General features: G+C 44.6%; 1 protein-coding gene across 3 annotated transcripts in view; it reads left to right on the forward strand.

Annotated features, from left to right (window-relative positions):
* Window positions 1-14,329, forward strand: part of PHLDB2 (pleckstrin homology like domain family B member 2) — a 705,124-nt gene that overhangs the window by 222,919 nt on the left and 467,876 nt on the right. For all 3 annotated transcript variants that reach the window (XM_069637184.1, XM_069637185.1, XM_069637186.1), the window contains exon 5: window positions 5,665-5,802. In XM_069637184.1, the coding sequence (XP_069493285.1) occupies window positions 5,665-5,802 (138 nt within the window). The remainder of the gene's footprint in view (window positions 1-5,664; window positions 5,803-14,329) is intronic.

Genomic DNA, 14,329 nt, shown 5'->3' on the forward strand with positions numbered 1-14,329 from the left:
TGAAAAATGTTTGTTTCACGTTACCTCTGTGCACTATCTGGGATTTATCCTTAGTCCAGAGGGGATTGGCATGGACCCTTCAAAGGTAAAGGCCATTCTCGCCTGGCCTACTCCCACATCCGTGAAACAAATCCAATCCTTCCTAGGACTAGCCAATTTCTACCGGAAGTTCATAGCCACCTTTTCCGAGATTGTACAACTCATAGTGGCTCTACAAAAGAAGGACACCCCATTTGTCTGGTCAACTTTACAAGAAACTGCATTCCAGCGTTTAAAGACTGAGTTCACACAAGCTCCCATATTGGCTCAACCCGATACAAGTCGACCCTTTTTAGTGGAAACGGATGCCTCTAAATACGCCATAGGAGCAGTGTTGAAGCAGAAGATGGAGGACGATTAGGAACACCCTGTTGCTTATCTGTCAAGAACCTTAACTCCTAGTGAAACGCACTGCTCCGTCCTGGAAAAGGAACTCTTAGCCATTCGCCAAGCCTTCACTGAATGCCGACACCTACTTCTGGGAGCCAGACATCCGGTCCAAGTCTGTACTGAGCATCAAAAACCTTCAGATTCTACATTCACTGGAGTGCAGGAACAGTCTTCAGGCACGTTGGGCCTACTCTTTTGCCCAGTATCAGTTCCACATTAACCATGTCCCTGGATCACAGAACCTGATTACTGACGCCTTGTCTCGCCGTCCTGACTACGTGACCACTGAAGATAAGGCATTTCCTAAAATGTTCTCTCCCACGATCTTCGTAGCCCAAGCAGTTAATCTCCTGGAAGAAGTCCAATCGCAGACCCAATCCTCGGAATTATGGAAGGACATTTCAACACGAAATCTCTGGAAATGAAAAGCCAAGGAAGGCTGCTTATTCAAGGACAACGCACTATTCATTCCTACACGGAAGCTACAGCAAAAGATAATAAACCTTTGTCATGACACACTTCATTCCGGGCACCGAGGTATCAACAACACCCTCCGTCTTATACAGAGACAGTTCTGGTGGCCTAAAATGAAGTCTGACGTGCAGCAATACATTCAGACTTGTATAACCTGTGCCCAAAATAAACATGATAACAAGAGACCGGCGGGTCTTCTTCTGCAGCCCACTCTACCCTCTAAACCATGGGAAATCATCGCTACAGACTTCATAGTGGAGTTACCACCTTCCCGAGGATATACTACCATCATGGACACCATAGATTTGTTTACCCATAAGGCCCATTTTACGCCACTGATGAAACTACCCTCCTCTTCAGAGCTAGCTGGAATATTTCTGGAACACATATTCCGACTACATGGGCTTCCTTCCAAGATCATATCTGACCGGGGTCCCCAATACATTTCACAATTCTGGAAACACCTCTGTCGGCTATTAGGAATCCAACGTGCCCTCTCTTCAGGATATCACCCCCAAACCAACAGAGCCACAGAACGTGCAAATCAGACCCTGGAACAATATCTCCGATGTTTCGCTACCAAGGTCCAGGATGACTGGTCTCTCCTGATACCCGTTACGGAATTCGCTTCCAACAACTCTGAACACTCAGCGCTACAGACCAGCCCCTTTTATTGTAGTCTGGGGTTCCGTCCATCGGTCTTACCTTCGGTTCTTCCTGACCCTACACCAGTAGCTACTGTTGACTCCTGGATCGAAACTCTTATCAACATTCACCGGGAGGCTAAAGAACACTTAGAGAAAGCCAGATTACAGACCAAGAGGTATGCAGATTCCAAGAGAAGACCAGGTCCATCCTATACGGTCGGTGACCGAGTGTGGTTGTCTTCAAAACTACTCCCCCGACACTTACGACCAAACAAGCTGGCTCCCCGCTACTATGGTCCATTTCCCATCAAGGAGATTATCAATCCTGTCTCATAACGAATCAAGCTACCTGACTCCTGGAAAATAATTCATCCAGTCTTTCACACATCCCTATTGAAACCCTACATCCAGTCCTCTCGAAATCCCAGTAGACCACCTCCTCTACTGGTTGACAAGCAACTGGAATATGAGGTTTTCCGGATTTGTGACTCCAGGTATAAGCGGGGCCATCTTCAATATCTAGTGGAGTGGAAAGGATATCCTCCTAGCGAAAGAACCTGGGAACCTATTTCAAATATCAAGGCTCCTCGGTAGCTCAGAAGATTTCACCTAATACACCCGGGCAAACCTGGAGGGAAAGGCCTTCGGAGGAGGCATGCTGTCATGAACTTCAGATCACGCCCCTTTTGGACCTCCTGGTCCTTGTCTCAACGGGGCTTGCATTCCGTACTACTTCCAACATGGCCGTCCAGAGCAGAAGCCCTTGCTTGCCCAATGCGCTGAACGCGGCGTGGTCTATTTATAGACCACGCCTTCCACGGCTCTGCTCGTCTCAATGCTATGCAGAGTAGCCAAGACGTGTGTTCGTAGCTCGCGGTATTGTTTCCCTTGTCCCAGTGCTATTACCCATTCCTTTTCCTTTCCCGCTTCCTGGTTCCGAGCTTTCTAGCCTTTTCCAGTCTCCCGGATTCCTGGACTCTGTGATCCCGGAACTAAACGCAACCTGGAACCAGACGATTCTCGAGCAGCGCTGTTCAAGACCAGGAGCGTTCGCAAGAAGGCTGCAATCGAAGTCACCGGCAAACATCGGACCCAGGTGAGAAGGGGGGAACTCCTTGACATTTGACCAAAGACTCAATATGAATATATCTACTGCCTTGGACAAAAGAAGGAGGTATTTGTTTCCATACACACGTAAAGAACTCCCTGCATCATTAAAAACTGTTAACATGTATTTTTAAAAGCTGGGAACGATTCTGAACCCACTTTCATGGTGTTGTTCTCCCACTGTGACGTGTGAAGGCATCAGAAAGTAGACATAGACACCTGAGCGTAGTTTGGGCTACCAACTTTTATTCAAATCAAACGAGGGTTGGAAAAAGGCCTAACTTGCCCTATGCTAAAGTGGGATTTCCCTACCTAACTGAAACTAATGATACTCTGTGTCAGGAAGTCCAAAGTAAATGTCTGTCTGTGTCCAAACCTATGCTTGCCCTCACATCTACTTGTACACAATGTGTTGGGATATCAGATTCAAAATGTGAAGTGTTCAAATACAAGTTCAGAGCTTCATCCAGCTCTTGGTTGGAAAAGGGTTCTCCCTTCCCCAGGATTCAGGATTGTTCACTTTACCAAAAAGAGAGGATTTCTTCCCAAGCTTTCAAGTCTCTCAATGTTCAAAACCAACACACTTCCTTGGGATACTTCCCAGCTTCTCAGGCTTTGATGGCTTTGACCAATTTCACCAATATCACAAAGTTCAGTTCCTTAAGTTAGAAAATACACAAGTCTTCCTTGACCTTCAATCACAAATTTAGAGATGAGTTAAGTGGCTTTTCCTTTAGATGGGTGTCCACTGTCTATGCGCAGTTGTCGGACCACACGGTCCACCCATTACTGGTCAACCAACCAACACACCTTACTTGTTGCTTCTTCACAGTTACACTGCCACTGTTTCAGCTTCACAGTGATGTTGAATTTATCCTCTTGCAGCTTTCCCAATACTTGTTTTGCCACAATTCACTTGTTAGATTATCACATTTTCTCAAGCTTTTGTTCACTTCTTATTCTTTCAAATGACACACATCCTCTTATTCTTGTGCCACCTGCTAATGCTTGTTCTCTTCAGTTTTAAACAGTTCACTTTTCCTTTTTATCAGGGAACTTCCCCAACTGCTTTCAATCCAATTGGTATTCAATCACACTTGCTCTCTTTCGGTTTGGCATTCAAAAATAGTTTAATTTAACCCCAAACAGTCTCCAAACTCCAAACAGTCAGCAATCTCAAATTCCCAGTCCACTGTCCTGTTAGGAATTTGCATCCAGTTCAGAGGCTTGTTCATCATTTCAAAGTTCACTCTTTCTTGGCCCTTCCTTGGCCTTATCAGTTTAATTTCAATTCATTTCATTAACAGTTCGGTATTCACAAAATCCTTTCATTCATTTCTTTCAGCCTTCAGGTTATTGTAGCTATCAATCATCTGTATTTTAATTTGGACCAGCATTCCGATTGCTTACACGGCCCCTCACTGTCTCGCGAGCAATCCAATCTACATAAACCACTCGGTTCGCACCACAGCTTCCCAGAGTAATTCAGACTGCTTTTATTCACTGGGTACGCTGTCTCTGGCTGCTGTTCTCCAAGTTGGGAGGCTCTGTGTGCCTCGTGCTATTCCCGGCTTAGCACACCTCTCTTCCAGGGTCTCTGCCACCTCGATTTAACGGAGAGGGAGTCTTCCTCACTCCATGAGGTAGGCAGACCAGTCCTGCCACTGGAGACCTCCCAAATGCTCCCGCCACAATCTGCTTCCCCTACAACGGCTCCCTGGCGCTTCCTGTAAGCATTCCACAGCCATTCACATTAGCCTCACCTGAGTGGGCCATTTATCCCACCCTCTAGGCCACAGGTGCAGGCAGTTTTCCTTTAATGTATACCATCTGGGTATACGGCATCCCTCTTCCTCGTCCCATTACCAGAGCGGTGTTTGTGTAGGTCTGAATTAATCAAGGAAGGATGTATGACTCTCGGTTGTCTCTCTCTGACTGATGTGCTTTGGGAGAGTGTTTTCTGGAATAATAAGGAAGAGATTGGTAATACCCTATAAAAGCCAAGGGGACATTTGACTCCTTATAAAAGGGAAATGGGGGTTACTGTGTCTCCCAAGGGTGTCTCATCCCCACTCCCTGAGTCTCCTCCACCCAGGTGATCCTCCCTCAGGATTTGAAAGTGACAGCCTTTCCCTGGCCACCTCAGAGGAGGATATATTGGGAAAAGAAGTGGGGACGCCCTCAGATTGCTCACAGAAGACAGCATTAGTGTTCATGGGCTATATTAGGTAATGGGTCCTATGAATCCTGTTGGTGGTAACTGTCATTTACCAACGGATTTAATGGAATTCACATTACATAAGTGGAAAATACAGTCTGCCACCAACATCATAGTTAATAAATACAACTGGCAAATTTGCATTAACATTGGACATTTCACAATCTGAAATGGACTGCAGCCAAGACATGCCTAAATTATGATCAGCTGTGGACTGTTTTTAAAAGGGTAGCACCCATAATCAGCTGTGTCCGTATAAAGAATGTACTATGTGTGAAGTGTGCAAACAGATGTGATGAGAGTGGAATGGTTTGTGCCTTAGTAACCATATGCCAGCCTCTGAAAGTTAAATATTTCATGTTTAGCTGTATTTTACTGTGGGTGGTAATTACCCTGGTACTATTTACCCCAACGGTATTTGTGTAGCTGCTGGAAAATCAGAAAAATGTGAGCTCCACCTGGTGGATTTGAGCTTAGGGCAATGTGCAATTTCAATATTGTTGGTGGCATTATCTGGCAGAGTGGTAATCTCTTCAGAGTGGTTATTTACCACCAGCAGAGTTTTTGTCTGCAATATAGCTGATTTTGAAATTAGCGCACATTTATTTTTCCAGTGACTGGTTCAAATACATCACAAAATGATTTGTGCAATTTCTTGAATCAAACATTTAGCAAATGTGGATGAGTACATTCATGTATAAACCTGTAATTATGTGAAGGATTTTCTGTCAATTTCTAAAATATTCTTAATAGACCTTAAATTTATCACAATTTTCAAATTGTTCCTAGATGAACATTGAGTGTGCTCTTCTGGAAGGGGAACATGAATCAGAAACCACTCAATTACAGCAAGAAAAGGATGTATTGCATCAGCTTAACAAGAAGATTGCTGAACTGGATAGAATTGCAATTTGTGAAAAGGCAAAGGTAAAGAATGCCACTAAAGAATGTCGCTAGTATGTTGTTTGTGATCAAATTTTGTTTTTCTGTAAATGTTAACTTTAATTGATTTGTCCCAAAAGTCAATGAAATGAAATGACCAGACCAATTCAGAAACTGATACTGAAGTACCTAGTATAAGGATTAGTTACAGTGTGGGCCAAAATAATAAACAGGGATGGAATAATGTTCAACTAAATTGTCAGGATTAGTCCAAGGGTTAATACTAACAAAACGTGCAAGCATGTTTACCTCCAGTCTTGGGCTTTCCTCAGAATCCTCTTCCTGCGAAAAGTCTTGCATTTACTTTCCTCACAATTGGCCTTTGGAGTTTCCTGCACCATGGTTCCCTTTCTAATGTTGGGATCTCCTTCAGACTTAGGCTTTGGGGTTTCCTGCACCCTGCTTTTCTCTTTGGGCCTGAGGTTTCCAACTCTTTCTCTGCACCTCTTCACTCTCTTCTGCAAATATTGAGTCCCTCTTGTGCAATTCTGTTGATGCTTGTTTGTGGGTTAGGTTGAAGAGTAAGGTTTCTTGACAGTGGTCTGAGGAATTCCTCGTGTCCAGGATGAGGACCAGAAGACATAAGCAGGCTGCACATGTGGCCTATTACTCTATTTCTCCTCGAAGGGCTTGCAAAGCCATCCTTTAAACCTAGTAGCTTGGCCTCCCTCTTTAATCTACTTTATTCAGGTACACTATTCTCCAGAGGTCTCACTCCCTCCCCCTATCCTCTGCCCTTGTTCCTCTATCACCAGCACGGTTACCCATCCCCCATCCTTCTTTTCCTTCTAACATCTTCCATTTCTCCAATGACTCACGTTGCTTTGACTCAGCTTCTCCTGATCTGATCTTTTTGTGCCCTTCAGACACCTCTCTTATCAAGTTCCTCGCCAACACCTGGCCTCTTTCCTCTAGTTCTTTCTCTTTTCTGAAACCACTCTGCGTCAGTTACCAGTTTGCTCACTGTTCAAGGTCCATACTCACTTTTCGCCTCTGTGAATGCCTTCTTCACAACCTTGGCAGTTCTCCCCTCAAATCTACAAATGTTTACATGTCTCTTCTCCCTTCCACTTTCTTCACTCGTTTAGTCACCTTCAGCCCTTTCGGTAACTCTCCTATTACACTTAAAAATATTTCCCTATCTTTTCTCTCTCATACTTGCTTCACCCCTTTTGTGCCAACTTCACCCGTTTAGCTAGCTCTACTCTCAAAACTAAGAATGTCTTGCTATATTTTCGCTCTCCCACTTTCACCAATTTAGGCTCCTTTCTTAACCCCTTTAGGTAGCTCTCCAATCCCACCTTATTCACCCTTTTGGGTACCTCGCGCAACCTCCAGAAATACATTACCCTTCAACTTCTGATATTCACCTCTCTCCCGCTCGTGATGTTCACTTCTCTCCACCCCTGAAAGTCACCTCCCCCTCCAGATATTCACTTTTCTCTACCTGCTGATATTCACCACCTTTGACCACCTCGCTCCCCCTCGTTGCCTTCAGATTCCCCTTCCCTTTCCACCTCTTGGGCACAAACTCCAGCTCTTCTCTTCGTTTCTGGGACACTTCCTCCTGTCCCAGCTTCTCCTGTGTTATTCTCCATTCATTCACAAGCCAACTCCTTCTCTGTACTCCTAATCTCCTGGGAATTAGCCCGTATTTAGCCAGGTGCTAAATGACTCCTATTTGGTGAACCGCAGGGGTTACATAACATGTCTGGGCTTGCTCAGTTGAAGGGGCTATTTAAATCTGTTTCAGTAGAGAAGAGATTATGAAATAGAGCAGCCACTATTTTGAAACACTATCTAGAATGTTCTCTCTGCTGGATGGGTGGCAAAATGTGCTCTCAGCCGCGACTTCTGGAAGGCGCTTTCCCCTTGAACTTGGATTTGGCTCCTCTGTGTTCAGCAGGCCTGGCTTTATGTGATAAAAAGGGCAGTGTGTGGAGTCATTTTACCTGTATTGTTTTTAAGAAGTGGAGGGTTTGCACCCTCCTGCTATGTTATGGACAAGGTGTGTGAGTGCTTCTCAGGTATCCTCCTGGGGCTGTGGCAAGTACCTCTGTGGGGTGATTAGATCTTAAGATATCCCTGCCCTGGAAAGATCAATCGTGTACTTATGGTCCAGTCCAGGATTTTCTTATGGTGAAGCGAGGGATTATGAGAGACATCCCGCTCCATCTGCTGTGCCGACCAGTTTTGAACAACGTAGTCAGGGGATACACCTTCCAATATTCTCACTGGGGCCCTAATTGGATTGCTCTGTAGTAATCCTTCTTCCAAATCTGTGGATGCTTCTTCTAGGTCCGGTCCAGATTTTCCACCTGTCCTTGTGGTGGATTCTGAGAGTCAGAGTCCTGACTGTGAGGACCAGGGAAATCAATGTATTCATGTACTTAGGATTTTCCAGTCGTCCCCCTTCTCATCTGACTGTTCCTGAAGTGACAATGACATCTTGGGTACTTCTGCGACAGTCCTTTGCCTTGATACAAGGCCATAGCAATGGTGGCCAGGGGATATTCCCCAGACCACCCCTGACTCATCATCTATTAGACTTGGAGACAAACCCAGCCGGCTTTGGCCTCCCCACTACAAGTACCCAGAACCAGACAGGATATTTTGTCACACAGCACACTGTTTCAATTGCAAGAGCATCATTTGTTGTGTGTAACAAGGTTTACAAAAATGCTTTGTATTTGAATGCATTCATTTCCTTGCAGTCCTATTGCAATACAAAAATGTCTTGGATGTATCGGGCAACTTCTAATCGGGTAGACTTTTTTCTGATCCATAGATATCAGACTCTGTGTACACTGAAATTCACACCTTACTATAGGCCATCCTCCACATCCCTCACTACCAGGCCAAAGGATACAAATAGAGAGTCTTCATTTCCTTGCCTAAGAGCCCTTAAAAACATGGCAGAACTCGATTAGTAAAATCCCCTTCACCTACTTTGTCACCTTAGTCCAGGTGGAAAGAAATTGATTTTGCTTCCGGCGAGTTCTAGGCATATCCATTGGGATGCAGTGGCTCCTACAAGGTAAGGTTGAATCCCCATGTGGAGTCTCGGTCTACTGTGTCCAGCCTAAAAGTATATGGTGCCATGATGATTTGTAATATCAAATTTCATTTTAATGAATGTGTCATCTAATTAGAAGATAAACCTTCTTTGGATTTATATAACAGTGTTCAGAATAATCATGATATATGTCAATTCCGATTAACCCGATTGTTGACGTATCTGAATAGCTCATTAGGAGGGGCCTTTGTCTGAATCAGTTGCCTTCTGAGCTACCAATGTCCACAGTAAACAGTACATGTATATACTACTGTTGAAAATCTATAATAGTTACCTAGCTAGCATGTATAGCCATGTACACTAGCACTGCCCCTATTTTTAAATTCCTAATTGAGGGTAGAATGGTGTCTGGAGTGTCGTGGGTTACCCAGGTAACCCATGCATGAAGATGAGTGGGACAAGGGGTTAAATAAAAGATGGCAAACCAGAGGACCAGATTTTACTATCTTATAATTCTTTGGATGCCACCAGCATTCAGGGATTATTTATGGGATATACAGACAATACGGCAATACAAAAACATATTTTTCCGATTGTCAACATTTTTTGCAAGTATTATGTTGAGATGACTTGTATTTCCAATCTTAGGTGCACTTTTGTTTGGATTTTACTTAGCAATGCTCGACACAGCATTTTTTTGGCTGCATGAAACCTGGAAATGGGCCTAAGGGTGCGACTGCCAAGTGACAGGAATGAGTAGCGACAGTAAGTTGTGTGAGGAGCAGCACAACAAAGTCTGCAGTAAGACTAGTGGTCAGGCTCCATGGAAGAAGATAGTGATAATTCTTTCTAACGTCAGCCAGAAGGGGAAACTGTGGCAAGCATTGTTCCGTGGCTCTTCTCGTCACCCTTTCCTCATCTGCATGTGTCCCACCTCAGTGCTTTGCAGAGGGGGCCTGAGCAGATAAAGATGGTATTGCAGGGTTACGAGAGCAGCCTCCAAGATAACTGTATAGGAGCACTGGCCCATGAAGGGAGTTCTTGTCACAATTTATAAATTCTAACACAAAAGAGTTGTTTGGGTATATTTTGAGGAGCCTTAGAGAATAAGTGCTCCACCGGCCATCATTGAATTATCAGAGTAGCCCTTTCGCATACAAAACCAGCCCTGGAACATAACATTCAGCAAAGAACACATATGAGTTTGGTGTATTAATATAGATTTAATTTACAAGGCTCTCACAGTCACTCTTATTTAGAAATTGCAGGATAATATTCTAAAGAATGAGTAGTTATTTCAGGATAATATTATAAAGAATCAGTAACATAAAATGTGTGACGCGCTTCTCATTTAACATTAAGATGTATTATGGCACTTTACAAAGCAACAAACAAACAAAGTGATCCGAAGGAGCTTCCGTGTGACCAAGGGACACTGCGCCCAACCTAAATGGGTACATTCTAGGCCTCTGACTATGAAAGGCAAATCTAAGACAGCTGTCAACACACAAAGATGATTTAGGTCATTTTGCATCAAATATTATTTATTGAAACAGAGAATGCTGCTCAGAAGACAGTATATGTAGAGAAATCAAAGTTATCACCAACATATGCGCCTCAGTGTTGTTTGAGAATATTCAGAGTAAGATACTCCTAATATAGAACTTAAATAATGTGTTACCATTTATATTTAAGTGCTTTTGGAGTTGGCAGAGCCGCTACACATTGTGAGATACCGGAGGCGTTTCTCCCAGGCTGTTTCCGGGGATCCCTTACTTAGGTGGCCAGGGAAGGGCCCTTGCTCTGGGATCCCAACCCTGGGGGTGGACAAGCGAGGGAGAATCACCTGGGAAGGGGACCCTTGGAGGTTATTATATGAGCGCCACTGGTCGAGGCGCGGTATTCCCCCCCTTTCCGACACACCTCTACTGAACACCCCCTCAGTCATTATGGGATATTGTCAATCAAATCCCATCAAACCCCAGTACACTTCTATAACAACAAGAAAGAAACACAAAATAAAACCACCTTTGTATATTCTCCCCTTCACCCTGATAAGAACCCCCATGATTTTGATACATTCCTTCCCGAAAACTAAAATTCCCATAATTCCTCCACACTACTGTTTCCCAAAATCACTGGGACAAGGAAGAGGCAGAGTGATGGAGAGTACCCATAGGGACCAATACACCATAGGTTCCTATGTCCCATTAACAGGGTTAAGCAGAGTCAGGCAGGGCTGGACAATTGCTCACACCTGACTCTTTTTACCCATCCCCACCAGTATAAAAGGTGGAGCACTGAGACACTGAGAGATTTAGGGATGCAGAGAAGCAAGGGAGAGACTAGTGGAGCTAGAAGGAACCTGGAAGGCCTGGAAGGAGAACGACCCAGACACTGAGCCTGAGAGTGCAGGGGAGGCTGCAGTGTGGAGTAGAAGCTGTGCCTCCAGGAAACCAAACCCATGGGCAGCTGGGGTTGCCTTGTGGCACCCAGATCAGAGCTACTCACCTGGGCGTTATTGAGGAGGCCAGGCCTCTGGGGGGCAGGTGGTAAGACCCTGACCCGAGGTAAACATCCCCTTGTGCTCCTGCTGCTCCAAAACCTCGAGAATGCTGTTTTGGGGAGCAAGCAAAGTAGGAGCAAAATAGAGATGCATTCTGGGACTGGAAGTCCAAAACTATTTTTTTTTAAAACTGTGAGTTTAGGCCCGAGCCCGGCTGAGGGAGGCCTAAACAGGTCCAAGCCCGGCTGAGGGAGATCTGTAAAATGTTGAGAAAGAAGGCCTGAGCCCGGCTAAAGGGAGGCCTAAACAGGTCCGAGCCTGATTGAGGGAGATCGGTGAACTGTTGAGAAGAAAGGCCCAAGCCCGGCTGAGGGAGGCCTAAACAGGTCTAAGCCCGGCTGATGGAGATCTGTGAACTTTTTTAGCCTAATGCTCGAACCCGGCTGAGGGAGACCTAACGAGGTTAGAGCCCGGCTGAGGGAGATCTTTGAAATGTTGAGAAAAAGGCCTGAGACCGGCTGAGGGAGGCCTACAGTGAAGCCTAAACTAAAGTGGAATGCAGGTCCGAGACCTGGCCGAGGGAGACCTGTGGAAGTGTGAACTGTACCTATTGAGCGAGTAAAATGGCACAGAGGAGCTGCTCATCCAGAGAGGTGGCTGACCAGGCGAAGGAGAGCCAGAGGTCAAAGAACCAGGAAAGCAAGAACTCAGAGAGGCCAAGAAGGTTATGAGAGCCAACCCAGTTGGAAAGAGACATTGTATCCCGTGTCACAAGATTGGCAGCTGCACTCCCGGGTGAACGGCGGAGTTGGGGAGGTACCAGCAGATTGAGAGACCCACCTCCTTGACTTCAGTTAAAAAGCCACAAAAGTAGCAAGCCTCCCTTCGCAACCAGTGAGTCAAGTGAGAGGATGAAAGACCGGTTTGTGTAGTGGAGTGTTTGCAACATTTGTGTCAGAAGCTGAAGGCTGCACGTAATGAAAATGAAATGCGATTGAAGATTAAGCAACATATATGAAAAGAATAGATAAGGATACAGAGTAACTGAGTGGTCAGACAAAGGATGACAGCCCAGTCGAAGGTCTCAGTGAAATGTTCTACGAACTTGGATGTGTTAAAAGGAAGACTCGAGCCCGACTGACGGAAGTCATGAGAAGGTGCTAGCAAGACCATAGGGGAAGGGAACCCCAAGAAAGTGAGTGATGAAAAGAGACTTTGTTGGCTTGAGCCAGAGTGAGGGGAGCCATTGTTGAACCTTTGGTATTGAGACAGAGAGGCTTGAGCCTGAGCGAGGGGAGCCATTGCTGAACTATTGACAGACACTGTTTGCATTTCCAAGAGACTTTGAAAGACAGAACCAGCTGCTGAAGTGTTGACCAGACAGAGTGTGTCCAAGTGCCAGTGTTCCACTTTAAACCCATGTGCCATATAACGGGGAGAAGGGGAGACATAGCCATACATACACTTGTCATTCTGATATTTTTGTTCCACATTGATTTTCCTTTGAAAAGTACATTTACCTATACACATTTTTCTATTAGAGTGAGGGTAGGCATTAGGTTTATTAGTTTAACTGATTATGATTTTGTGACACGACTGACCAGGACTGTTTTCTTTTTTTCTTTAGATGGTAGAGCACACTTCCATTTAGGGTTTAGGTCCAGATAGGAGTTTCTCCATCCCTTTTACCAAAAACAAAGGGTTTCAAAACAGTTCAAATTGTGTCATTCTCTATTTGCGATACCATGCCTTCCTCACAACATGGAGGTACAGTGATTTACCAAAGATCATGCAGTTTTGCACAAGTGGAGATACCGGTATTAGAGCCCACATATTCCTGTTCTAACATATGTAATTTAGGCTTCTGTCTGATACATCCATATGTAATTAATAAGCAACTAATCAAAATATTCTTTTTGTGATTTAATAACACTTCCGAGTGTGCTTTTGTTAATAACTCGCATTTGAAGATGTATAATTCTGTTCCAAATGATGTCTAGAAAAATCATCATGGGTCATCGCTTCTAAAACAATGATAGGAGTGACAGCAAGCAGTTTGCCTAGTTTAAAGCATATGTATAACATTGGTTTATATTCCAAGGGCCTATGAGATACATAGGTTAAGGGCTGCAGGATAATATAGAATGACAGGTATATGTCAATTCAAAATGCTTCTTTCCGAAACATTGTTGTGCAATGGCAAGGCTCAATGGGTACTCAGTCAGTCAACAACTTTATTTCGGCATTAAGCCATAAAAGTACTTCACGACAAATATAAGACATCGCAAATAATTTAACCATTAAACATTTCATTCATATTGAAATTAAGTTAAATTAAATGCAATAACCCTAGGTCCCAATTCTATCCCAAGTGGGGCCCGATTCATAGCATTGACTTCTCGGCGTGGGTTAGGAAAGGGAACTAGGGAATCAATGCACCATTTGCTGCAGAGGTTTAGGCCAAAAAGAATCACCCAGTGACCGATTCCCACAGGGACAGTATTAGCTCCCGAGAGGACGGGCCACTGTTACACGTTTTTACGGTGGGTAACTGTCTTTCCCAGGTAGTGGGCACTACGTTCTATTATCCTGTTCACTGGGGGTGGCATCTCCTCCCTAAGGTCAATTCTAACAGAATCAAAGTGATTTCCCCCCTCTTGACAAATCCTAGTTAAACTTGCAATTTGCTCCTGGGTTACAAATAAGCAGCCCCTTAGTGCCCAAATCCAATGTGTGCATTTATTTAAAAGTGCTTCCCTGGGTTTGTGGTGGTTTGGGGCGAATTTGGGGACCTTGTGTAAATATATTGCCCTCCCCGTGCATGGGCCAATCATACCATGCTGGGTTTGGTGGTGGAAATAGATGGAACTGCCTACTAGTTTATCGGCTATAGCTTTTGCCCAGGATGCACCATCTGCCTTCAAACTGAGGGCCTGCAACGGTGATGGAGGGACGGGATATAATGTGCACAGGTTGGAGTCATGGCCACT

The sequence above is a fragment of the Ambystoma mexicanum genome, chromosome 7p, assembly GCF_040938575.1.
Source record: "Ambystoma mexicanum isolate Mex_15411 chromosome 7p, UKY_AmexF1_1, whole genome shotgun sequence".
In the NCBI taxonomy this organism is placed as follows: Eukaryota; Metazoa; Chordata; class Amphibia; order Caudata; family Ambystomatidae; genus Ambystoma; species Ambystoma mexicanum.